At 54.7% G+C, this 25412-nt stretch overlaps 12 protein-coding genes across 12 annotated transcripts in view; 8 read left to right on the forward strand and 4 right to left on the reverse strand.

Moving 5' to 3' along the window:
• Positions 1-4392: 4392 nt before the first annotated feature.
• M421DRAFT_190143 (uncharacterized protein) lies at positions 4393-5334 on the forward strand. The gene has a single exon (XM_033587982.1). The coding sequence runs from the start codon at positions 4660-4662 to the stop codon at positions 5161-5163; it is 504 nt and encodes a 167-aa protein (XP_033453372.1). The 5' UTR covers positions 4393-4659; the 3' UTR covers positions 5164-5334.
• A 157-nt stretch (positions 5335-5491) lies between these two features.
• Positions 5492-7986, reverse strand: M421DRAFT_97361 (OPT superfamily oligopeptide transporter; the record flags this gene model as incomplete). Its single annotated transcript, XM_033598497.1, has 8 exons — positions 5492-5557; positions 5608-6183; positions 6231-6413; positions 6470-6790; positions 6845-7101; positions 7154-7353; positions 7404-7675; positions 7735-7986. The coding sequence occupies 8 exons, from the start codon at positions 7984-7986 to the stop codon at positions 5492-5494; spliced, it is 2127 nt and encodes a 708-aa protein (XP_033453373.1).
• A 3029-nt stretch (positions 7987-11015) lies between these two features.
• Positions 11016-12316, forward strand: M421DRAFT_190210 (lytic polysaccharide monooxygenase). The gene is made up of 3 exons (XM_033587983.1): positions 11016-11671; positions 11722-11954; positions 12004-12316. Exons 1-3 carry the CDS (start codon positions 11314-11316, stop codon positions 12166-12168), a joined length of 756 nt encoding a protein of 251 aa, XP_033453374.1. The 5' UTR covers positions 11016-11313; the 3' UTR covers positions 12169-12316.
• Positions 12317-13030: 714 nt separating this feature from the next.
• Positions 13031-14319, forward strand: M421DRAFT_415491 (uncharacterized protein). The gene has a single exon (XM_033590719.1). It carries the CDS (start codon positions 13116-13118, stop codon positions 14133-14135), a length of 1020 nt encoding a protein of 339 aa, XP_033453375.1. The 5' UTR covers positions 13031-13115; the 3' UTR covers positions 14136-14319.
• M421DRAFT_190237 (putative CHY zinc finger family protein) lies at positions 14223-15105 on the reverse strand. The gene has a single exon (XM_033587984.1). It carries the CDS (start codon positions 14686-14688, stop codon positions 14311-14313), a length of 378 nt encoding a protein of 125 aa, XP_033453376.1. The 5' UTR covers positions 14689-15105; the 3' UTR covers positions 14223-14310.
• An 18-nt stretch (positions 15106-15123) lies between these two features.
• M421DRAFT_415492 (Triosephosphate isomerase) lies at positions 15124-16387 on the forward strand. Its single transcript, XM_033590720.1, has 4 exons — positions 15124-15479; positions 15531-15601; positions 15654-16044; positions 16094-16387. Exons 1-4 carry the CDS (start codon positions 15442-15444, stop codon positions 16338-16340), a joined length of 747 nt encoding a protein of 248 aa, XP_033453377.1. The 5' UTR covers positions 15124-15441; the 3' UTR covers positions 16341-16387.
• A 267-nt stretch (positions 16388-16654) lies between these two features.
• M421DRAFT_577 (mitochondrial ribosomal protein subunit L51) lies at positions 16655-17114 on the reverse strand (the record flags this gene model as incomplete). Its single annotated transcript, XM_033595530.1, has 2 exons — positions 16655-17029; positions 17076-17114. 2 exons carry the CDS (start codon positions 17112-17114, stop codon positions 16655-16657), a joined length of 414 nt encoding a protein of 137 aa, XP_033453378.1.
• A 192-nt stretch (positions 17115-17306) lies between these two features.
• On the forward strand, positions 17307-17969 carry M421DRAFT_24907 (uncharacterized protein; the record flags this gene model as incomplete). Its single annotated transcript, XM_033588586.1, has 2 exons — positions 17307-17591; positions 17625-17969. Coding segments are annotated over 2 exons (630 nt in total), but the record flags the coding sequence as incomplete, so codon positions are not given.
• A 1059-nt stretch (positions 17970-19028) lies between these two features.
• On the reverse strand, positions 19029-19773 carry M421DRAFT_52457 (PRTase-like protein; the record flags this gene model as incomplete). The annotated part of the gene is made up of 2 exons (XM_033595022.1): positions 19029-19541; positions 19594-19773. 2 exons carry the CDS (start codon positions 19771-19773, stop codon positions 19029-19031), a joined length of 693 nt encoding a protein of 230 aa, XP_033453380.1.
• Positions 19774-20178: 405 nt separating this feature from the next.
• On the forward strand, positions 20179-22947 carry M421DRAFT_415495 (uncharacterized protein). The gene has a single exon (XM_033590721.1). It carries the CDS (start codon positions 20402-20404, stop codon positions 22463-22465), a length of 2064 nt encoding a protein of 687 aa, XP_033453381.1. The 5' UTR covers positions 20179-20401; the 3' UTR covers positions 22466-22947.
• Positions 22948-23408: 461 nt separating this feature from the next.
• Positions 23409-25049, forward strand: M421DRAFT_97368 (DOT1-domain-containing protein; the record flags this gene model as incomplete). Its single annotated transcript, XM_033598498.1, has 1 exon — positions 23409-25049. One exon carries the CDS (start codon positions 23409-23411, stop codon positions 25047-25049), a length of 1641 nt encoding a protein of 546 aa, XP_033453382.1.
• A 180-nt stretch (positions 25050-25229) lies between these two features.
• The window catches only part of M421DRAFT_190364 (uncharacterized protein), a 1477-nt gene continuing 1294 nt past the window's right edge, over positions 25230-25412 (forward strand). Inside the window, exon 1 of the mRNA XM_033587985.1 lies at positions 25230-25402. The gene's annotated coding sequence lies outside the window, so the exon portion shown is untranslated. The remainder of the gene's footprint in view (positions 25403-25412) is intronic.

A 25412-nucleotide genomic window follows, 5' to 3' on the forward strand; every position in this document is an offset into this window, starting at 1 on the left:
CAGGCTGTGCAAACCTAAATATAAGGGACATGTCTGCTAACAGTATGCGCCTATAATTAACTATCTACACTAACACCTCCACCTTAGAGAGGGAGGACACCAGCATAAGCAAGGATCTACTATCTACATGCTAGGACACTAACACACTACCTCCGCCCACAATAGGCAATAAAAGCCTAGCAAGCAGAGAAACTAACTCTGCGTATGCTAGGCCAACGTTAGCAGAAGCTCCCCCTGCCATATTACTATACTAGAAGTGGCCTTTTAGAAGGACATGGACGTAGTATATGTCTAAGAACCCTTCACCTGTGCTAACTTAAGAACCTCTACCTACCTAGGCTACAGACACCTTGCACCTATTAGCACCTAGGATGCCCCTAACACACTAGGCTTAGTCTGCCCTAGGGTGATAACCTATATACGCAAAGGGCACCACCTAAAACTCTAGGCTAGAGAAAGCCTTAATTACCTAGATCTGCTGTAGGCTATTGTAAATAGTGTCTTAATCCTTAACTGTTACAGACAGCTATACACCCCTAGCGTAATCCAATACGTTACGCATCTCATGTAGTAGTCTGGCCAAAGGCCAATAAAGGATATCTACTTCCTAACAACTTTTGCTAAAAAGCATGCACAAGTTAACTAGACGTCTAGTTAACTGCGTAGATAATATATATCTAGCTTAAGCCAAGCCGGCTAAGCTAATGTAACTGGCTAGCTCTAGCTCTTCTTCAGCTTTAGAGTCTAGACCGTTACATCTCACACCTCCTCAACAATGCCTCATAGGGGGTGACTTCAACGCTAAGCATGAGTCCTTTAATCCTACCGCCAGCGCAGCCAACAGGGGTGCCGAGCTAGCTAGATGGGCTGCTGCTGCCTCTATGGACTACATTGGCATCCCAGGACAGCCAACACACCAAGCTGGCCAGGTCATTGACCTTACCTTCTCTAATGTCCCATTTGCACAGTCCTGAGTAGATGCGAGCATGCACAGTGGATCAGACCACAAGATAATAGTAACCTATGTCCCTACCTCTACAAGGGACATGCAGCACCTAGATTAGCACCACTACTAAGTTGTAGAAGCAGGCCTACCTAAGTTTACAGGGCTTATTAAGATAGGCGTCTAGAACATCCTAGACCTACTTAGGGCTTACAACGCAGCACAGCTTAACAGATACGTTGTGCTGCTAACAGAGGCATTCTAGCACTCTATACAGACAGCAGGCAAGCTAGATCGCAAGCAAGGACGCGCCACACTGTAGTAGACTAAGGAGTGCAAGACAGCCTACTAAGCCTACAAACACGCTAGACAACACTACTACAGCAGCGCCCTACTAGAGGAAACATAAGCCTTTAAGACAACAGTCTAACAGGCTAAAAGGTAATACTAGAGATATATTATTAATAATGCTAAGGATAGCAAGGATCTGTTTAAGGTAATTACCTAGCACAAGCTTACACTAAACTACTAGGACACCCCTCTTATAATAGATAGAAAAACAATATCTAACCCCCTAGAGAAGGCAGAGGCACTCTAAGAGGAAATCCTTAACCGCTACACAGCAGAAGACAACCTCAGCCACCAACCAGAGCAGGAAGCAAGAGCGTCTCTCCCTTGGAGCACACACATCTCACTAGAGGAAGCTGAGCGAAATACAATAGGGGTCTCCAGCACATCGCCAGGAACTGACCACTCTACAGTGCGACTGCTCTGCGCCTGCTAGGCCTAGGTTAGGGAACTTATACAACAGATCTTTTAGTAATGCCTTTAACTAAACTACTTCCTAGGCTAGTAGAAGCTTGCAGAGGTAGCTATAATACCTAAGGCAGGAAAGAAAGACTAGACGTCACCCTAATCCTAGAGACCTATAGCACTCCTCTCCTGCATTAGAAAAGGACTTAAAAGGACAGTAGCTAGAAGAATAGCGTAGACTGCCATAACCTACAAGATCCTTAGCCCCTAACATAGAGGCGCCCTCCTAAAGCGCTCTGCTGTAGATCTTACTACAGCATTTACTTATAACATAGAAGCTGTGTAGGCTAAAGGCTAGCACGTCACAATAGTAATATTAGATGTGCAAGGCGCCTTTAACACTCTCCTTAAGAACTGCCTTCTACACTAGATAGCCTAATAGGGCTAGCTATAAAGGACTATCCTCTTTATTAACTCTTTCCTTACTAATTAAAGGGTCTAAGTACGCCTAGGCTAAGCTACTACCCCTAGCCACCTAGTCGCCTGCGGCACGCTGCAGGGCTCACCCCTCTCCCTAATCCTGTACACACTGTATCTAGCAGAGCTGCTGTCTATAGACACAAAGAAGAGATTTAGATACACAGATAATATATGCTTATACTAAGCCTTACACTCCCTAGATAAGAATATTAAGCTCCTAGCAGCAGACCTACAATAGATTAGAGTATAGGGCACAGCTAATAAGGTTACCTTTGCCCTAGAAAAATAAGAAATAATCCACCTTACTTAACAGAAGAGCAGCTACACACCCCCCTGTGTAGTAGACAAGCATTACATAATTAATCTAATCTTGCTAAACATGTCAAGAACCTAGCTAGCTCTCTAATAGCTAGGGATCTAGTTTAACTACAAACTTACCTTTAAGTGGTATATAGCCACGCACAATGCAAAAGCGGCTAAGGTAGCCTACTATATCCACAGCCTAGCAAACACAGCCTATAGACTACCAGCTAGCTCCCTTCGCAAGGCTACCCTCGCCTGCGTATACCTGTCTCTTCTGTATGGGGCTGAGTGCTGGTACAGAGGCTGTACTAAACCTCTACGTACACTCAAACCTAGAAGACTAGCAGAAGTCAGCACCTATGTTGGGTGGCACATAGCAGTTATGGACAAAACACTAGCTATAGCAGCAAGAGGTATCCTCCTGGTGTGGCGAACAACCCCTATTGCTACTCTCTTCCAAGACGCTGGACTACCCTCTGCTGCCACTGCGCTGGAAGAAGCCAAACTCCGCTTTGCAACACATCTACGCACAGTAGATGCAGAACATCCACTTGCTAGTTGCACAGCAGCTATAAGGATAAGCATAGGCAGGTTAGCTAGAAAGCTACAGCAAATGCGGACCAAGGTCTAGTATCTAGGATCTCTTCTGCCTAAGATACCTAGGATAATACTATCTACCCCTTACTACTCACCTAGCTATTGTATAGACCCTACTATAGGCTTAGACAAAAAGTCTATAGTAAAGGCTTTCTAAGAATAGTAGGCTAACCTTCTACCTTTAGATATTACTATCTTCTTAGATAGCTCTAAATAGTATACAAAGGAAGGAGAAAAGTAGGTTACCTATAGCTTTGCTGTGTATTAGAATAGAAAGCAACTGCAGACTAGACGTGGCTTACTCTACTCTACCTCGCACGTCTTTAACACTAAGGCAACTAGAGCGTGGAAAGGCCTCTAGCACACTATTAGACAACCAGCGCTCTGCACGCGCTGAATCTGGCTATGCATAGACAGCACCTCAGTCATATAGTGCCTCAGGGGCGACGCACCCCCTACCTCACAGTAGGCCTTCCTGGAGTGCCACAGTGCTATAGAGACACACGACGTCTCAATCAAATGGGCCCCTAGGCACCTAGGCATTGAAGGAAACGAAGCAGCAGACAGACTTGCCAACCTAGAAGCCCAGCACCCATCACCCCCGACTAGAATAGCAGCTATGCCTACACTCTTAGGCATCAAGACAATAGCCTGCAAGATGCTACAGCACACGCAACAAACATAGTAGTCTAACAAGAAGACTAAGCTCTTAAAATAGTATAAGAGCTAGGATCTTAACTATGCACTACGCAGTAGACTATCTAAACTAGACCTACTAAGAGCTACCCTAGCTAGACTACTCTTAATCTAATCTATGCACAGTAACTTTGCCTAGTACTACTAAAAGTATAAACACAATAACATAACACTTACCTGCTTATGCAGGCGCAATAAGACACTAGAGCACCTTATACTCTGCTGTAAGACCTAAGGGTCCTTCAGCTAATAGCCACTCTAACTACCTATACCACTATCTAGCTGTAGCAAAGGTGTAGCATATACTAGTGTGCTTATTAGGGATCCAGAGGCCTTTAAAGCCTTCACCTAACTCACTTAATACTACACTAAGGTCTGCCCCTAGTAGCTCACCCTATGCTGCAACAGCAGCAAACAACTGTACTCTTTCCTTACTCTCCTTCTTACTCTCCCTCTCTCTTCTACTCTTACAGCATTCTACTGCCTTTAAACACACAAAAGGGATTCACCCTAATGTATCTACACTGCTTAGTCTCCCTAACTAGCAGGGGAGCTGTAGCTTAAAACAGTAGCAATACCTACGCAGGCAAGAAATGCTTTCTAAGGTAGTGTGTTAGCACTGTAATCCTATAGCTTAGCACGTCGTATATGCCCTTCGGGAGGCGAGATAGTGGACTTCATCCCTATTATCTAGACGTAAAATGAATACCAACCAACCAACCAACTTGAAACCTCTATCGCTCTTGCTGTTGCTATAGGCGGAGCTCCTCCCTCGCGAGCTGCCTCTCTTGTTGTTGTAATTTTTCCAGCGATTCATTCGTTTCCCTTTCTGCTTCGAGCGCGATCTGCTGTCTGAGCTCCTCTCGGTCGATCTCGAGCTAGCGATCATGCTCTCTGGCTTCCTGGAGTCTGCGCTCGAGGTCGGCCTTCTAGGCTTGAAGCTGTTGCTTCATGTCGTAGTCCATCTGCTTGAAGGCAGTCGTCATCTCCTGCCGAAGTTCTGCCAGTTGCCTCTCATACTGTCTCTTCTGTCTCTCAAGCTCTGCGTGCAGTTCCTGACCGGCACTTGTTTCGTTCAGGTCCTGCTTATTGTCGACGAGCTCCCTTTAGGTGACGAGAGTGACAGGCTTTCTGCGCTTAATGAGGTATTGCAGAGTCGTAATTGCCAAAACCGCGTCGTTATCTTGCCGCGTCACCTTGCTCCCATGTTGGATCATCCGCTGCCACATCTAAGGATTAGTCTTCAGCTACTGCTCCCTGTCGAGTCCTTCATCCTTTTCTACCTTGTCTCAACGGGTGGTGGCGAGAACGACAGCCTCCAGGCTACTTTCACCGCAGAGCGCTCTGATCATGCGCAAGTTTTCATTGTAGCTATGGCAAGAACAAACTAGGCGCCATGTCACTGAGAGCTACATTCAATGTTGTGAAGTCTAGCTCGCGCGACCACTGCAAAATGTCGGCCACGCAATGTAATGGAGATGAGTCTGTCGTACTTGGTGGGCTCAAATAAGACATGCTTGTGTGTCTCCAAGGAGTGTGCACCTAGCTCCATGGTAGCTGCAAAGAGGAGCTTGCTTTCTAAACCCCATGCTGTAAGATAGATGCCATGTTCAATTGCGAAGACCTGCAATAGTAGTAGGTGTCAGCGAAAAGTCTACTCGTGTTATTGCGAGATTCCCCGAATGTCTATGAACGCTTTCCGGACGACTCCTATTCACATTAAGGACCGAACTTCTCTCCCTTCACCAATACCTTGAAAGGGCAGGATTTCCAGTCGCAAGTGTCCTGCACAGCAATCAGTCGCATGCGATCGCGTCAAACGGACCGGAACTCACCTTATAGACTGTAGTTCCCCACCAGCTAAAGTTCTCCGAAACCTTTGTCCAGAATACTGCAAAGAATATTATGACGGCCGCTATAGCGATAGAGCTGTCCAGCGCCGCACTAAGCACGAAAGTGTACCGCTTCCACCAAAGCGCATACTTCCGCTTGACGTAGACACCAAAGACAAGCCCAACAATAGCCCAGCTGCCGTAGTTGGTCCCTGAAGCAGGAGGCAGGTAGTTCAATCCTCCAAGCAGCAGTGGGACGTGTGCGTGCCTCCAGAAGCTCCTTGGGTAGCGCCGCTTCAGCGCGTATACTACGACAGGAAGCATGAGCCCAAGGATGAAGAAGTACAAGAGGTCGTGATAGGTTGCGTTTGCTGAAAAGAATCGGCGTGGACCAACGGCGCCCCAGATGGTGCTGGTGTTGAAGTGCGTGCGTGAAAAGGGACACGTGAAGCCGTTGACAGCGGCGCTGGTGCACACGCCGCTAATGTTGGTCAACGCCCAATTCAGAACGCCGACTTGAGCGAGTGTTGCTATGCAGATGGCTACAAGTTGGACAATGAAGAGCTGGCGTGGAGGTATCTAGAGTCATGTTAGCATATTGGTGGCAAACTGTAGAAAAAACGCACTCCACAGTACAAACCCAGCTTAAAATCCTGAGAGAACTGTAGCGCCTTGATACCGGATATGTAGCCGAGGTTGAAGAACCAGATGTTTGCAAGGACTTTGCCTTCCCAGATGTACCCTGCGATGATTCTGCAGAAGACATCTATATTGATCCTGAGGTTTGTTGTCCCGTAGATGATGCCGAGCTACAGCATAATTAGAGCTAGTGTCAAGGTGACCACAAGCAGAAGGTGTCACTCACTGGTACAAAAAATATGGCTGCGATAGCGAAGGCTAGAAGCACACCATACCAAGGAAGCTGCACCTTCCAGAACTCGCAACAGAATATGGCAAGAAATAGAGACAGAGCAGCCGTCACCCAATACCACCAAATAGGGGTTTCAGCATAAGCGGGCTGGGCTGTTGCGCGCTTTGCTGCACTTGGATGGCGAGTGCTCTTGATCGACTTCACGACGCTCCAGATCTGGTCTCTCTTCTCCAACGCCAGCCAGATGAAGAGCGACATGATGGTCGCGAAGGCAAGTCCGAATTGATTAAGCGCATACGTGACAGGTAGGTAGATCTAAAGCTCCTTTAGATAGGCCTTGGACGCCGGTCAAAGTTCGGGGAAACTCACTGTCGAATAGCTCTCATACTTGACAGCATCAAGTGTGTAGCCATCCTGTTTATCGATGACTCTACTGACGTTGTATGCCTTACCGGTGTTGTCGTACACCGAGTTGCTCTGAATGGGTAGGTATGCTGAATTCCAGACATTGCCGTAGTAAAGAGCGGGCGAGACAATGTAAACCCAGAAGACCAGAGCAGCAAGAACGTTCGCGATGGCCCAAGTAGGTACGACCAAAGGTGACCCGATGTATGCAATCTGTGACCCTGCGATCTCTTATCGTACCGAGCTTGGGGAGCTGATGGGGATAGAACATACAGTCAAATGTGACCGGGATAAGACCCAGTCCACTCTGCATACCGAAGACTTGATTGACTACCGCATTCTTTGGAGCAGCCCAACACAGAAAGGTGAAGTAGCCAAGCGCGGGGAAGATGAAGTCAGGGAACCAATACCAGCAGAACGAGATCGAGAAAGCTATCAGGAAGAAAGAGTATCTCGACATGCGAAACTTATGCCTGTCGTAAATGTGAGAAAGCTGTCATGGCGTTGGCTTCAAGTAACTTACACTGACTCAGACTCGGCCTTGGAAGAGTGAAGGGCATGGTTGAGAGCCGTGTTGGCGAAAACACCAGGCCACAGCATAGAGGATGGGTCCACGACAATCGATTTGCAGATGCCTGCAATCGAGAAACCGTAGAGTATTGTAGCGAGCGTGATCAGCATCTCAAACCCCCATCCAGTCTGATATCCGAAGAAAATACGCTGCTCGGTAAGGACATCGGCGCTCAATCGAGTCAGAAAGCTTAAATTAGCCATGACATAAATGAGGATGTTTTCCTGCACGATCGGATCAGTTATGCTTTGTAGCAATGGAGCAAGCCAGTGGACTGTCATACCTTCTGGTTGAACGGCCCAGGGTTTAGCCTGAGCTTCCAGCCAAGAATGGAGAATGTCCAGTCCGGCACAATCTTCTCCCATGTCTTGCCGATGGGAAAGGCCAGGAACTGGACGGCTGACTGTGTGAGGGATATCGAGGGGAAACGCAGCGTGTACAGCGTATTGAGACCACACCCCAAAAGCGTAAACGAGACACCAATCACCCACATCCGCAGTGTCAGACAGTATGCCGTGGGGTCATCTGCATCCATATCGATGCCTGCAGCTGAAAGTACTTCACTCGCACCATCACTCTTGCTCTCTGGATCAGCTGCTGTGTCTCGTTAGCTCTGTCAGCGCGTTGATGGGTATACATTCATACCCGCCTCGTTTACATCGATCGTATGGCCTTCAGCGACCGACTCCTCGACCTTGTTATTGGGTCGCATGCTTGCACACACAGAAGATCTGACAAAGAAGAATGGTGGCAAGATCGCAGCGATTGATAAGATTACCGCGCCATAGCTTAACGTATATAAGCCTCGGTCGCTTGTACGGCATGCTAAAGTAGTCTTTGTTGCCGGGATGCCGCGCACGCCCCACCTCGGGGCGCATGTAAGTCTCTGGAAACTCGTATGGCAGATTCCACCTTCCAGCCGAGCCTCCAAAAGATGCGCCATTATGCACGGATGCCTTGAGACTAGCCGTGAGCGTGGAAGGAGTGGGCATAGCAGGAGAGTTCGGCGGTACTTTCGGCACCTACCCTTGTGACTATATTGTGGCTTCGGTAGGATAACCAGAGTGGCGCAAAGTCATGACTTATTCCAAGGCTATCTTTCGGGGATTGTTCGCTTTCTTTGTCGACAAATGCAGTGGCTTTCGGAAAACATGTCGTGATTGGGTGCCTCCCATGACGAGCTGCCAGAACACTGTCTCGGATCCCAGACAGAGGCCATAATCTTCAGTTATCCGTGAGCCCAGGAACAAATTTTGTAAGGACCTGGCGCTCCCCTCTTCGGGTAGTCCGGAATTTGACGCTATAGGTAGAATCATAATCAGGTCGTGAGGACACTAGACGTCAGCTGTCCGATATCTTTACCATCGACAACAAACTGTACTTCCTGCACGCTTCGAAAGGCAGTACCCAACGGTCCGATGTAGCTGATATAAGCACCGCATTCTTCCTCCCATGCTTCTTGCAAGTACAGCAGTACCATGATCTTAAGAGACGTCAGAAGCTCCAGTCGCCTTTCTTCTCCGCTGCCAGCGAAAGGATACTGACGAATGCTGCGAAAGGAATTCCACAAGGAGCGATGCTTTCCAAACACAAGCTTCATCTCCAGGTTGGGCAAGGGCTCTGATTGCGGCATGGCAGCAATCCAACCCCAATGCCATCCTGTAGAAGCTTCAAAGCAAAGTCTCTCGATCAAATTGACGCTGTTCGAGCCAGGCTGGAGACAGACAGCACGAACATGCATGAACAGCAAGGCCAACGGGTGCATGGATGTACTTGCCCATTTGCGACCTTGCAATATCGCGCCACACATGCGCGCAACGTGCACCATGTATGGGTCGTTTGCGTTACTGAAGAAGCGTAGCGTTATGTTGACCCTGTCGATTGGCCCAGATATTCGCGCGGGGCAGCAGGTCCAGGTAGGCCAGAGTTCATTGTCGACGACCATAACATCGAGTGTGTAGGTCAATCTGAGCTGTTTCAGACGATTATTTGTCTCGTATCTTAGCTGTGTATTAGTCCCGAGTAGTCCAGAAGCATTGTACGTTTTTGGCGATATTGTCGGCGGCCGCAGGGCGTCCTGTCTGGTGAGTTTCAGTCGCGACTCTGTCTCATGTGCAGGGTTTTTCGGAGGCTCTCTGCTACGAAGAATGACTTGCTCGATGATCTGATCGCGGATCTCAAGAGGTAATAATAGTAGCGAGGACATGAGAAAGGTGCGCAGTGGCGTTCAGAATGAGAATTGAAGAACGTCCTGAAGGACTGCGCTTACGAAAATGCGCTAAGAATAAGACCCCTTCTCCAGTCACGTCATCACTCACAGAAGCACGACCGAATCACAAGTGTCGATTTCTGGATTCATGCCTATTACACCAACGATACTGTCCGTTGCTGATATGCTACTGTTGCATTAAATCGCTGTTGCAAATCCCAAATTACGCTGCCAGATCGCAGCGCGACATCGCAACCCACAACGTATTGTTCAGCTAGAGAAATCAATGGAGTCCCCGAAAATAGCTCAGAAGATTCCTCGAAGGCAAATGTTGAAATACGCAGCGCGTTTGCAAAATCGGGGTCGCGCGCCTTGATTTTCTCTGAAAGGTGTCAACTCCACCTCGTGGTCTCCTCTCTCCTTTCACTCTCCTCTGCACCATCAAGCTTAATCTGATGTTCCCATTCGTTGCGTCCTTGTGCTTACTTTATCATGCTCACATATGACTGAGCAAATATTGAGCAGATTATTCAAGTACTATCACATTACACACATCTGATCGTCGCAATAAAGATGAGCACTTTTAGCCTCTGTCCTTCCTCAGTGGCGCTGTAAAAGGATATAAGAGGGACTCATGCTGTCAAGGCCTTTCGTTGTACTAAATGAGTGAAGACCTCCTGGATGGCGAAGTACAGCAATTTCCCACCTTGCCACGATCATCACGGTCCTGGAGATGAGCCGATGTTTTATCAACAACAATCATCACGAACCCTCAGCTGTCAGACCTGCATTACGAATTCACAAATCGTTGCTCAACGCCGGAATCGTTGACGGTATCCCTTCGGCCGACTTTGCTTCCATATACTATGGCCCTCTGGGCGGTTGAGTCTGGGGCCGTCGTCGCATTTCTCTCAATCACACGACATCGAGGCTCCAGAGTAATTGCGCGATAGATACGGCAATTATGTGAAGAGTATCTTCTGTGGCATTTTTTGTGTTGATATTGACTACTAAGCCCGCGCACTCAGTCGGCGGGTCGTTGCAATACTGGATTTCATTGCCAAGTGCCGATACACTTTCGAGGGGACTTGGAAGCTGCGCAGCTGACCACGGCATGTTGGCGCTGCGTATTGTGTCATTTTTCGATGTTAACAAGGACTGCTCGCTAACGGTACTTCGTTTCAACGTTCCGAAGAAATTAGATTAACCATATATCCGACACCTGGTCACACTCTTGACGTCGACTCCGGCACTTTGCCGGTCAAGGATCTTGCTGCACCCTGCAAACTCGCCACTGGGGTTGACTTAATATCTGTTTCATTTGTTTTCGTTCGTGTCACTTGCAGAGGTGACTGCGTCACACCATTTGTGCTTCGGGTCATCGAAGAATCCACCCCCCAAGAACGACAAGCAACGCTTTGCTCAGCTGACCAGCCGCATTAGTACTGCACTGCCGGGAGATGCATGCTGCCATCCTTCGATGGCTAGTATGTAGTTGATGAAGCGGGAAGGGACTCCGTTGAGAATCACGGCGATGTCAATACCGTCGAAGAGAGAAGTATATAAGTTGAGAAGGCCAACAAATACAAAATCACAACCAGCATTCGTTTCTAGACTACCCAAGTACTATTAGCATCCGACTCTCGCTCCAAGATGCTTTCCGCGGCACTTATCCTCGGCGCTGTTGCCACTCTGCTGGACACCGCGTCTGCCCACGGCTTCGTGAGCGACGTCTCTACCAACAATGTCTGGGCCAAAGGCTCCAACCCCGTATGGTACTACTCCGCCGCAAACTCTCGACCCCAGACTGCGGGTTGGGACTCATTGAACCAGGACCTTGGTTTCGTCGAGCCCGCCTCCTTGGGCACTGATGACATCACCTGCCACAAGAGCGCAACCGCCGCCAGGCTCTATGCCGAAGTCGCTGCCGGCTCAGCGTTGACCTTCTACTGGAACACCTGGCCAGATAGTCACAAGGGCCCTATCATCAACTACATCGCTCCCTGCAACGGTAGGTCTCGGAATTGTTCAACTTTGCGAGCGCCGCTGATAGTTTGACAGGTGACTGCACCACACTGACTCCCGGTTCTCTTCGCTGGAGCAAGATTTCTCAGGCCGGTCTTATCACTCCAGGCGGCAGTGGAACCTGGGCCACCGACAACCTCATTGCTACCAACTTCACCTCGACTACCACTATTCCCAAAAACCTGCAGGCCGGCAACTACGTCATCCGCCACGAGATCATTGCCCTGCACGGCGGTCAGTCCGACAACGGCGCGCAGCTCTATCCTCAGGTGCGTCTCTTTTCTACCTCGTTTGAGCAATGATTACTGACCTTTCTAGTGCTTGAACATCAAGGTCACAGGTAGCGGCTCTGTCGCCCCTTCAGGCGGTGTTGCTGGCAACACTCTGTACAAGAGAAACGACGCTGGCATCCTGTTCAACCTTTACATCAGCCCCACGAGCTACCCATTCCCTGGTCCAGCCCTTTGGACTGCAGCGAACTAGGTCATGAAAGCAACCAACGCATTCTTGGACGTTTCGAAGGTTATACTGAGGATCTTGGCATGGTAACTCTTGAGTAAGAGTAGGGCGGCTGGAAAGCTTCTTGTCGATATTACGTTCGCTTAGATAAGACAATTGATTGCTATTCCGAGTTTTCTCATGTCTGTTTGCCTGCCAGCGCGCTTATCATCATCTGCAGCTCTTAAGTCGGTCTACGACAAGGGCTTTTCCCACGCTCCTGCACCACCCGAACAGCACCCAGAGCCTCACATTGATTCATCCGCTCACTCACACTTACATAATCTCCCTATGAGCTGAGTCAAAAGGAAAGCCACAAGAAAGGGCAACCGGAACATCGCATCGTTCCCAATGCCGTTCTCCGCAATTTAGGAGACCCTTCGCTCATAGCTGAACCACACCAGACCCTGCCCAAAGAGCTTCAGATCGTCAGCACCGGACCTGATACGGAACAGATGAAGGGCGTAGCAGACAATCTTGCGAGTATGTACATCCAATTCCTTCCAATGGTCATGGAAATGGAAGATGAAAGCCGAGCGATTTAGCCAGGGCTCGGAACTCAGTGCTGTGTGCTCATTGGCATAGTACTGGCTCCGTTGTGTCAATACCGTGAACATCCTCCCAGCTGGATGACCACCTCTGTTGTGCGAAGCATTGCTGTTAATGCAATCCCTAATCGCAATTTGTTCACTTGATTCGAAAAATTATACGGATGCCTTACACAGCTGTGGAGATCCTAAGGCATCCAGCATCACCGCTGCAGTGTGAGAGGCTAATCCCAGGCTTTTGGCACTACCGAGGCGCTGCGCCCTTGACCACCACCTGCACAGCCACATCGAGAACACACAAGTCTTTCCGACAGCCACAACGACATCATGTAATCCTGGAGGTCGTCAAGTCTTCCATACTTCAATCTGTGGTTTACCATCACTATGCCATTCCTAACAAATTTGCCGACCGAACTGCGACAGCAGATCCTCCTGTTAGCACTGCCAGAGACGAACCGCGTGGAGTCTGCGGTGCCGACTCAGTTCGTCCACCTCTTCCACATCAATCAGCGTCTGCGCCACGACATGAGTGCCGTCGCGTCCATCTGGACACCCATCCACTACATCTCCCACCCCTCCACCCTCACGAGCTGCACGCCTCGCACCCGTGACTGGAACTGCAGTCGCATCTGCCTAGACTTGTTCTACAGCTCCTTCCTCGGCCGCATCGTAAACAGGTACAGCAACCAGAGTCCCGCAAGCTATGCCCACCCTGGGCTAGTTCTCGATTGGATAAACGCGGTGCCGTTCTTGCCAAGGGATGTGAATGAGATCTGGCTCGATGTCACGCCTGCGCCGGCTGAGAAGCGCGTGCACCACCCCAGATGGCACGAGTGTGGCCCGCCATGGTTCGATCTGTTTGTGCATGGTGACCATGCAGCTCAGAGGTTCCTTGGGGGTCATGTACAAGACGTTGCGGTGCTGATCAGAGCGCTCGAAAAGCGTTACGGGGGGCGGGTAAGCATCAAGCTCTCAGGCAGGCTGAGCGTGAAAAGTGTGTTCTTTGTCCAAGCCATCCGCAAGGAGGTCGGTAGAGAGAAGGAATTTGTGGGGTCGTGGGTGTCGAATGAGGATGCACTGGGTGCTTCTGTGTCATCAGAGTTGTGTCCAATGGCACGGGAGACGGGACGCTGCGGCATGCATATGTTGGCGTGGCTAGTGAAAGTGGTTTGGAGTAAGGACACTGGCGATTTATATACTGAGCTTGCGAATGAGTGCTCCGAGTGGATGCTCATTAGAGACGTCAAAAAGATTGCGGAGGTCCACGAAGGCGAGGTTAGGGTGGTATTGCCGCTGGGGGACGGTCTGAGGAGGGCTTTCCAGTGCCAGGTTGCGACAGATTTGGGCTTGAAGACAATCGAATCGGGCGAAGGAGGCGACAGACATGTCATCGTGCAGCGGTAGCCTAGTGTTGATCGTCTGAGTTCCAGCTTTTTCGACGTACCGTGTATCTCCGGGCTCTGTTCAACCATCTTCCTGTGATGAAGAATACAAACGTTCAATTGCAGACCCTGCGTTTACGCTGATTGCATGCCCTTTTTCAACCGATGAAAGCAGTTTGAGAAGAAAGAAGTGTCTATCAGCCCCGGCCACATGCGATCGAGTCATTGCTGCCAAGCTTAAAGTACAAATTCCAATGGTTCTTGCACCCAGGGTTGAACCTCTCCGCACACTTCGGACACCGGCTTTCGCTGTTCATGTACTCGCCAATGCTCAAAACGTGCTTACACGCTCCGCAAAGCACTGACATTTCATCTCTTTGGTCTATCGGCCAGACTCCAGACTCATGAGTCTCTTCTGCATCGTGACAGCTGATGCAGGCGTAGAACTTTTGGCAGCAGAAGTGCTTGATGGCAATGATGTCTAGCGGAGAGTGCCAGTGGGCGCATTGTGTCAGGGAGGTGACAGAGAGACCGTGAACGACCGGTGCTGAAGATGTGTCTGTCCTGGAGGACATGTTGCTTAGAGTGATGGGATGACAGTCCTTCGGAATCAAAGGTGAGGATGTAGGGCTGAGCTAGCCTCGGAAGCGGAGATCCACTTCGCTGTTTCAAGCGGTTCAATCCTTGCTTGTGACGTGATGCTGCTCGGTCCTCGCAGAGCCTCATTCAACGCTCGATCGATGCCTTAGCTGGCATGTGAGGTGTGTGTGATCGAAGAGATCAAGGATTCAACAGACTGCTTCTCGAGCAGCAGAACTGTCAGTTGTAGCTGCAGAATACATGTAGCTTCCAGAAGCTCCATCAGGCTATGAGATACCTGCAGACAGATCTTGACTACATCCCTTCTTTTCAGGAACGTGCTGCCTGCAACAGAACTGGCTCTGCGACACGAGAGCCTTGGTTGTTGTGCTGACCAGGAGCATTCGTCCGCACAGGAGCTCTAGTGAGGTCATTCACGACGAAGACAGCATGCATCACATCACCTTGGGTGACGTTCTCTCACATTCCAGAGAACTCTTGAGCTCCGCATCTCCAGTGTTTTCACGGCCGGCCAATGCCTCGCTTTCGGGCAGCTTCGGAGGCTGGTGTGAAGCTCGAGCTCGAAAGGGCCTTCGTCATTAGCCCAGGTGCCCCCACCAAGACCCCGCCAGCTCCTCAAACATTTAGGTAGTCGAAGCTCAACAACACATTGTTTCTTCAACCTACTTCTGCATACTTTGATACCCCTTACACACTTTCCAATCCTCACTCGCATACCAATCCTCAAAATGGCGCGTCAATTCTTCATCGGAGGCAACTTCAAGATGTAGGTTGCACAGCTCAAGCTTCTTGGAATTGATGGCTGATGGAATAACAGGAACGGCTCTATCGAGTCCATCAAGAAGATTGTGCAGAACCTCAACGACGCCAAGCTCGACTCCAATGCCGGTGAGTACTCACAAGTGCAGATTTGAAGTGCCGCAACGCTGACAGGCAACAGAGGTCGTCATTGCTCCTCCCGCCCTCTACCTCCTCCTGACCCGCGAGCACCTCCGCAAGGGCATCGAGGTCGCCGCCCAGAACGTCTACGACAAGCCCAACGGTGCCTTCACTGGTGAGATCTCCGCCGAGCAGCTCAAGGACAGCGGCATCACATGGGCCATCCTCGGCCACTCGGAGCGCCGCACCATCCTGCAGGAGGACGACGCTTTCATTGCCAGCAAGACCAAGGCTGCGCTCGACGGCGGTATCAGCGTGATCCTGTGCTGCGGCGAGAGCCTCGAGCAGAGGGAGGCCGGCACCACCGTCGACGTTGTCACCAAGCAGCTCAAGGCTGTCGCGGACAAGGTCAAGGACTGGAGCAAGATCGTCGTTGCCTACGAGCCCATCTGGTGAGTCCCAAACATTGAAAAGCAGCTGAGCAACCCTGACGCATACCAGGGCCATCGGCACCGGCAAGGTTGCAACCACGGAGCAGGCTCAGGAGGTCCACGCCGCCATCCGCGAGTGGCTAAAGAAGGAGGTCTCCTCCGAGGCTGCGGAGAAGACGCGCATCCTGTACGGCGGCAGCGTCAACGAGAAGAACTGCAGCGAGCTGGCCAAGCAGGCCGACATTGACGGTTTCCTTGTCGGCGGTGCTTCGCTGAAGCCTGCGTTTGTCGACATCATCAACGCCAACTCTGCGTGAATCCATGGCAGCGGCGCGCGATTGTAGTTGGATATCATGAGTAACGCTACCTGACGACAATAAAAATGAATGAACAAATAAGCCATGCGTGATCTTGTCGCCGTTTGGCAGCAGCAGAGTCGTTGTGCATTTTGATAGTTTGTGATAATTGTACATTTGCTGTACAGTCCAATCCAATTGCGCCGTCCATGCCAGATGTTTATACATGTCTCTCGTACCCAGAAGATGCACGTCTCTCTCGCGTCCAGAAGATGCACGACTCTCTCGCGTCCAGAAGATGCAGCTTGGCTCTTCTCCCATACTCAATTCCGTCCTTATATCTGTATCTTGGCGCCGTGGAACGGACTCCAGATACCCCTCACGCTCTCATTGACACTGCTGACGGGCTTGCCCAGCTTCCTGTTCTTCTCTCCGTTGCTGTCGCGCAGCATCTCAGCCTTTTCCCGGACGCCTTCGTTCTGCAGGTTCTTGACGCAGATGCTCCGTGTGGCGCCGTTGATGTAGTGTGCGATGATGACGGGGTGCTTGCGCGGGCGCGGGCTCACGGAGAACTCGATGGAGGGATTGCGCGAGGCGAACACGGGCAGGGAGGATTTGATGAAGGCGTTCATGCCGCGACTGGATCCCCACCAGTTGCAGTAGTGGAAGTCGAGGCGCTTGCATTGGAGGACGAAGGCGCCGACGCCGTTCTGCGGGGGTTAGCATGGAGCTGAGTGGGAGGCTCTCATGGCGTACCTGGGCCTTTGCGACCGTCCGGATCGCTGCGAGGGGCATGTTGGCGGTCGATGGCTGGTGGAGTGCAGCTGGCGTTGCTCATGTCTGCCGTTCTTTCTCAGATCACGTGCGCGACTTTTGCCTGGCGCGCAACTCGAACTTGACCTCTCGCTCCCGCTCCAGCGCCAACTCCACCACCCTCCCCACCACTTCACGTCGCAGCCGGAGCACCCGTCAAGCACTGCATCCAAGATGACGTACCAGCTCCCGCCGATGCTGCTGAACCTGTTCGCCCCGCGGCCGCCGCTGCGCTGGGTGGAGCCCATCGACCACGCGCCGGAGAAGCGCTGCACGCCCAAGATCGGCGGTGTCGCGCAGTATCTCGAGGCGATGCGCGAGTACAAGGACAACGACGGCTACGTGCCGAGCGACAGCTGGCTGCAGAAGCGCGACCGCAAGAAGATTGAGAAAAAGGAGAAGCAGGAGAGGCTGCTGACCGAGGGCATCCACGATTGCACGCACACACACGCACTCGATGTCTCCATCCATGGCTAACACGATGCAGACAAGCCCAGCGAAGACGCCAAGGTCCAGGGCGACGCGTTCAAGACGCTCTTCGTCGCCCGCCTCGCATATGGCGCCACCTCGGACGACCTCGAGCGCGAGTTCGGCCGGTACGGACCGATCGAGCGCATCCGCATCGTGGAAGACACGACGGCGCCGCCCGATGCGCCGCCCAAGAAGCGCAAACGCGGTTACGCCTTCATCGTGTACGAGCGCGAGAAGGACATGAAGGCCGCGTACAAGGAGACGGACGGCATCAAGATCAAAGACCGCCGCGTGCTCGTCGATGTCGAGCGCGGCCGCACCGTGTCTGGCTGGCGTCCGCGCCGCTTTGGTGGAGGCCTTGGAGGCAGAGGATACACCAAGGGCCCTGCCGCGCGACTCGGCGGCGCTGGAGGGTTTGGCGCGCCCGCCGGACCTGGTGGCTTTGGAGGCCGCGGCGGCTTCGGCGGTGGTCTTGGCGGTCGTGGCGGCGGTCGCGGGGGCTTTGGTGGAGGCGATCGTGGTGGCTTTGGTGGAGGCGATCGTGGCGGCGATCGTGGCGGTTTCCGAGGAGGGTTCGGCGGCGGACGTGGCGGCGGCCGTGGTGGCATTGGGTTCCAGGGATCAAGTGGCTACGGTCCGCCAGACGGTGCTCCTGCCGGTCCTCGAGGACCACGAGGTGGGTTCGGCGGAGATCGTGGCGGCGACCGTGGCGGCGACCGTGGAGGCGACCGCGGCGGTGACCGTTATGGCGGCGACAGACGCGGGGGAGGCGATCGAGGATCCAGCGGTGCCAACAACGAACCACTCGGCAGAGATCGATACAACGAGCGCGACCGCGGCGGCCGGGACAGCTACGGCGGCCGAGACGACTCGCGAAAACGCGCGTACGAAGGCGACAGCTACGACGACAGGAGCCAGCGCAGGAGGTACTAGTCTCGAGACGTGTCATGGGTTTGTCAAGGTTACCTCCCATTTCTTCCTCCGACCTTGTTTGTCAACGAGGGTAAGACAAGAGCGTACCGAGCGCATCAGTATTGGAGGGTAAGCAATTCACTCGTGCACAAGACAGGCTCAAAACACCAAGAACAAGAGTAGGCAAGAGTAGGCAAGAGTAGGCAAGGGTAGGCAATGGTAGGCAAGGGTAGGCAAGGGTAGGCAAGGGTAGGCAAGAGTCGGCAAAGGTGACTCGGATGTTGTATGTCTATCATAATCTTTTGGTTCAGCACGGGTAGGTAGTAAGTATTGTTACGAACAGTGGATGCAGCGTCGAGGTAGGATTGCAGCCACGGACTCGTCTCCTCTCGGGGATGTTAGTGCGATGCAGGTACACGTTCACACATACAGCACGTGACTGGTTTGCAGTGCGTTGTATCTTGCTTGTTTCGAGTAGCTTTTTGTACAGTATATAACTGATTTGCATTCCACCTACTTCCCCAGCGTCAGGAACAGGCGATCCCCAATGTCGCCCAGGCCGGGCTTGATCATGCCCTTGTCGTCAACACCCTCATCGCACCCACCAACCCACACCTCGACGCCCTCAGCCCACTCGCCACACGCCGCACGCAACCCCTCCGCCGCCGCGAGCACGCTCACAACCACAATCCTCTTCACGCCGTGCTCGCGCAGGCTGTCAATGGCCGCACAGGCCGTCGCGCCCGTCGCGATGATGGGGTCCACGACGATGGCCAGATCGGCGGGCCCGCCGGCGTGCGCGCCCGTGGGCGAGTGGTAGGGCAGGTTGTTGTAGTACTCGACGGGCTGCAGGGTCGTCTTCTCGCGGAACAGACCGAGGTGGTGCACGGGCACGGGGGCGGGGAGCAGCGAGGAGAGCGCGGGGACCATGGACAGCCCGGAGCGCAGGATGGGGACGAGGGATATGCGCGACGGCGGGGGCGAGGTGGTTGTTGTTTCATACTCGTAGCCGAGGGGGGACTTGTCCTGGGGAGGGTGTTAGGGTGGGTGGCATTGTTGTGGAGAGACGGCAACATACGGTGCCTTCTTGCGTAGTCTGGAGGACGGAGCCCAGCGCTTCATACCCGACCATCAGCGCGATGTCGTGCACCAGCGTCTGCACATGGCGGCTCTCTGTCGACGCGGAGCGCAGCTGCGAGAGCTTGGCCTGCAGGCACGGGTGCGAGGAGACGTGGGCATTCGTTGGCAGGGCAGACATGACGGTGACGGGGAAACGACAGACGTGGACGGTGACTGCGAAGCTGTGTACGGCGTTGAGCACTGTATATAATTCTACATGGACCTGGCTGTCCTCATGCAGCAGGTCGCCATGGCCCAAGCTACCCCACCGTTATCAGCAGCTGGCACGCGGATGGCGGAGGTCACCGCAGTGGCGCAGCTTGCCAGCTAGACACGACGGTGGCACGCTGGCACGCTGGTACGCTGGCACGGTGGCACGATGGCACGCTGGCACACGTGACGCGGGCAGACAGGCCATCCCTGTCGTCGGAGAGTTGGCGGGAGACGGTCCTTGTCGGATGGGCCGTCGTCGGAGAGTTGGCGGGCGCCGGCAGGCTTAGCTCGCTCGCCGCGCAGACGCTGTTTCTGGCGCACTTCACCAATGCAGCGTCCATGGTCTGCTTCGGGCGAGCCAGCAGCGCCCAACTAGGACCGACTCGCGTGCCAATTTTGCTAGATGCGCCGAACCTTGTGTTCGCAACATGTCGAGTGACTGCGCCGCCGTCAGGGGCGTTTGTCCTGCACCAAGTTCAGTGACTGAGACAGTGAGACGTGAGACTGGCGAAGGGTGAGGTTCTGCGTCATCACACAAGGTATTGCGCATCGACATGGCCGACGACGATGAGCCCACCAAGCGCGCGAGCCACTTCAACGAGCAGCGCGCGAGTCTGCGCTCCGACACCAGTCGCGGCTCGTCCAACACGCGCTCGCGCTCGCGGCACCAGAGTCTGCTGTCCCAGAGACAGAGCCAGTGGCCCACCAACGACGGCTTCGAGCTCTATCCAGATCGTGCCGATAGCGAGACGCTGCCCTCGCCACCCGGGAGCCCGTCGCCGGCGCCTGTGATTCCACGGGACCGTTCCGAGACGCTCGCCAGCCACGAGAGGGAGCAGACGCAGAGCAAGAGATGGAGCGCGGGGAGAGATTCGGCCACGTCGCGATCCAAGTCACGCACAAGAGACTCGGCCACGTCGCGGTCCAAATCACGCACAAGAGCCCCTTCCATGCCGCGGTCCAAGTCACGCACAAGAGCCCTTTCCATGCCGCGGTCCAAGTCTCGCACGAGCGCCCCGTCCAGAGGCCGCAACATCGAAGACCTCCTCATCGCCGCGTCGTGGGACCATCTGGACTTCTTGTCCTCGCCGCCGCCAGACATGCCGCCCGGCAGAGAAGAGTACTGGCGCGCCAAGTCGGAAATCAATCAGAGCAGCGCAAGCAACCTGCCGCAACCGTCGTCATCGAGGAACGCAGCAGTGCCACGCACTCCCTCCAAGACGTCGCGACGCCCCTCGCTCTTCAGCTGCTCCAACGCCAGCAGCTCGCCTCGATCGCAGAACGGCATCACGGCGCTTCCCATCATGGCGCCTCCCACCGCGGCGGATGACGCACCGCAGCTCTCAGGCGCGGAGCGCTACCACCGGTCCCAGCCAACGGCCAAGGCCCAGCGCATGTCCAGACTGGCGACGGAAGTGTACACCATCTGCTTTCTCATCTTCTTCGCCATCTGGGGCTCACTGGCGCGTCTCGGGCTGCAGGCGCTGACCTTTTACCCGGGCGCGCCTGTCGTCTTCAGCGAGCTGTGGGCCAACGTCGCGGGCACGTTTGTGATGGGGTTTCTGGCCGGGGACGTGCGGCTGTTTCGCGACGAGTGGGGGAGTCACGGCGGCGAAGCAGCCGTGGTAGTTCAGCCCGTCGATTGGCCCGCAGAGGGACACGAGTCGCTGGAGAGGCAGGGCACCTTTGACAAGTCTGACAGGAAACGGCACGGCACCTTTGACAGGAAACGGCACGGCGCCTCTGACAGGAAACGGCACGGCGCCTCTGACAAGAAACGGCACGGCGCCTTTGACAAGAAACGGCACGGCCAAGTCAAGAAGACAATCCCGCTGTACATTGGCTTGACGACAGGCTTCTGCGGGAGCTTGACCAGCTTCTCGTCGTTTGTGCGCGATGTGTTCCTCGGCCTCAGCAACGACCTGCCCGCGCCGACCTACCACGCTACATCGGCGCCGTCGACGCTCGTCCACCGCCAGGCAGGATACTCGGTCATGGCGCTGCTCGGCGTGGTGCTCGTGACGGTCGCGCTGTGTCTCTGCAGCCTCAAGGCCGGCGCCCACCTCGCCGCCGCCCTGGACGGCATCACGCCCACGCTGCCCTTTGGCAGCACCCGCCGGCTCGTGGACCCGCTCTTCGTCGTCGCAGGAATCGGGTCCTGGATCGGCGCAGTCGCCCTCGCGTGTCGGCCGCCGCACGACGCATGGCGCGGCCAAGCGCTCTTCGCGTGCGTGTTCGCGCCCCTGGGCTGTCTGGGCCGCTACTACGCCAGTCTCGCGCTCAACAGCGTCAACCCGGCGTTCCCGCTCGGCACGTTTGTGTGCAACATGTTCGGCACCGCGGTGCTGGGCATGAGCTACAATCTCCAGCGCGTCGCCATCAGAGGGGTTGCGGGCGGCGGCCTCGTCGGGTGCCAGGTGCTGCAGGGCATCGAGGACGGCTTCTGTGGCGCGCTGACGACGGTCAGCACGTGGATGCTGGAGCTGGATACGTTGCCGAGGACGCACGCATATGTGTACGGCGCGAGCAGTGTGGTCGTGGGGGTCAGTATGCTGACGGTGGTCATGGGCAGTGTGCGGTGGAGTGTGGGGTGGGAGGCGGTTGCCTGTGCGACGTGATGGGATGATGACAACCGGACATGTAATGATTCATGATGGGAATAGGGTGTGTACAGTGTGGGTGTGTACAGTGTGGGTGTGTAGAGTGTGGGGTATACAGTGTGGGTGTATACAGTGTGGGTGTATACAGTGTGGGGTATACAGTGTGGGGGTATACAGTGTGGGTGTATGTGATATGGGCGTATATAGCGTGGGCGTATATAGCGTGGGCGTATATAGTATGGGCGTATATAGTATGGGCGTATGTGATATGGGCGTATATAGCGTGGGCGTATATAGTGTGAGCGTATATAGTATGGGCGTATATATAGTGTGAGCGTATATAGTATGGGCGTATATAATATGGGCGTATATGGGCGTATATGGGCGTATATAATATGGGCGTATATGGGCGTATATGGGCGTATATAATATGGGTGCATACAACATGGGCGCATACAACATGGGCGCATACAACATGGGCGTGTATACCTCGTAGCCGGGCCAGCGTTCCTACACAAGATTCAAACAATGCCCAGCACGCGCAGAGTCTCGTCCACACGTCGGGGGCCAAGAGACCGTTGGCCGCTGATCCCTGCGGGCGGTGCAGTGGCGTCAAATCAGCCTGCGGGCTTCCCGTCGAGGACCTGGTCACCTCCGACGTGCGCGTGCGACGTGCGTATTGGCCCCAGAGGCTGCCTGTCTTTCTTTTGCCTCGCCGCGAGCCCCGTTTGCGACTACGTTCCTTGTTTGCTCCTTTTTTCTCGCTCTCGCGCTCCGACTCCCACCTACAAGTCTCGCCTGCCCCCCGCATAGACACACACACATCCGCATCGCATAGACACACACGCATCCGCACCGCCTCGCCTCGCACCGCCTCACCTCACCTCGCATCGCCTCACCTCACCTCGCATCCGCATGCGCATATCCCCGACCCAGCACGACCCTCGCCCGCCCGCCCGCCATGTTCGAGCCCGGCAAGCCCAAGATCAAGACGCGGACAGTCACCATCCTGAAGAAGGTCGCCCCGCCGCCGTCCCGCACAATAGCGTCCAGCGGCGGCGGTGCTGCGCGCCCGCGTGCGCCCGCGCCGCCCGCCGGCCGCTTCCAGCTCACGTCGTCGGCGGCGGCGGCGCAACGGCCGCGGCCAGCGGCGCGCGAGTCGCCCGCCGTGTCCAACATGCGAAAGCGAAAGGTCACGCCCAGCACGCCGCCGCAGTGGGCGAGCAGCGACGAGTCGAGCGACGACGAGGGGGCCAGGCTGCGCGTCGGGACGTCGGGCAAGCGTCTGAAGAGCAACAGCATCGAGCCCGCGAGCGTGAACCGCCAGCTTGAGCCTGACATGGCCCGCCGCATACGCATACGGCGCGACTCGGACACGAGGCAGGGCGGCCAGGCCGCACACAAGGCGGGCGGCCAAGACGCACACAAGGCGGGCGGCCAAGACGCACAAAAGGCGGGCGGCCAGGCAGACGGCCAGGCGGACGGCCAGGCAGACGGCCAGGCGGACGGCCGGGACGCACACAAGGCGGCAGACAAGAGGTGCGGCAGCCTCACACACGGCGCGGCCATGACGCAGGGCGTTTACGCAAAAAACTACGAGCCCGCGTGGAGCGGGTCGGGCTCGGCCAAGACGCCGACGTTTGAGCTGCAGTACCCCAGCCCGCAGTCGCCCGAGAGCTTCGAGGCCAAGAAAGCACGCGACAACACCGAGTACGATCCCCTGGGGGACATGCAGTACACCATCGAAGAGATTATAACCCACTACCTCCCCGCCGATCTGACGCACGAGCTCTCCGACGACACCAACGGCACCGTGCGGAAGCTGAAGCGCGCAGCCAAGACGGGCACGTTTGCCGACTACCAGCTCGAGCTGATCCGCTTCAACAAGCTGGTCAGGGCCAAGCTGGCCGATGGCACCATCGCCGCCAGAATGGACGCCATGCACGCCATCCCGCTCAGCCTGGTCAAGCACATGACCCAGCAGACGTACGCGCGCATCGTCTCGCCGCTCTCGCACAAGCTGCGCAGAGTCAAGGGCAAAGAGACGACCTACGGCGAGCTGATGCCCGTCTTCATCCACCGCATCTTCGCCCAGACGGCGCTCAAGAGCAACCACGTCTTTGTCGACCTCGGCTCGGGCGTCGGCAACGTCGTCCTGCAGGCCGCCCTGCAGACGGGCGCCGAGAGCTGGGGCATTGAAATCATGGACCTCGCAGCCAGCCTGGGCGTGCGGCAGGCCGCCGAGCTGCGCGCGCGCGCCCGCCTGTGGAACATCAACATGGGCGCCATGCACCTGCTCCACGGCGACTTTCTGGACTGCGCGCGCATCGACGCGGTCCTCGCGCGCGCCGACGTGGTGCTCGTCAACAACAAGGTCTTTGGCGAGCAGCTCAACAACGCCCTGCTGCAAAAGTTCCTCGACCTCAAGATTGGCTGTCGCGTCGTCAGCCTCGACAGCTTCGGCTGCGGCGACGCAAAGGGCCTCCGCAACGAGCAGAGCATCGCTGCCCTCTTCGACGAGCAGCGCTTCGACTCGGGCACCGACTGCGTCTCCTGGGCCCGCGAGAGCGTCGAGTACTTCATCGCCACAAAGGCGCGGTAGTCGTGTCGTTGTCGGGCGCGGTAGTCGTGTCGTTGTCGGTCGCGGTAGTCGTGTCGTTGTCGGTCGCGGTAGTCGTGTCGTTGTCGGTCGCGAGAGACTGGGCCTGCGGACTGTCTTGGGCGCGAGAAGACTGGGCCTGCGGACTGCACTCAGGGCGCGTGCTGGCCGCGTGCGGATTTTGTATCAATACCCATTTCTATTCGATGGAGCCGCGGCGTCGGCGTGTACATGGACATGGACATGAACAGCCATTGTGAATACACGTGCACCCACATACACCACCATCCATAGACAGCATCCATTGTCAATACACGTGCACATACACCACCACCATTCACAGACAGCACCCATCTGTCAATGCAT

Source organism: Didymella exigua, assembly GCF_010094145.1.
Source record: "Didymella exigua CBS 183.55 unplaced genomic scaffold M421scaffold_2, whole genome shotgun sequence".
Classification (NCBI taxonomy): Eukaryota; Fungi; Ascomycota; class Dothideomycetes; order Pleosporales; family Didymellaceae; genus Didymella; species Didymella exigua.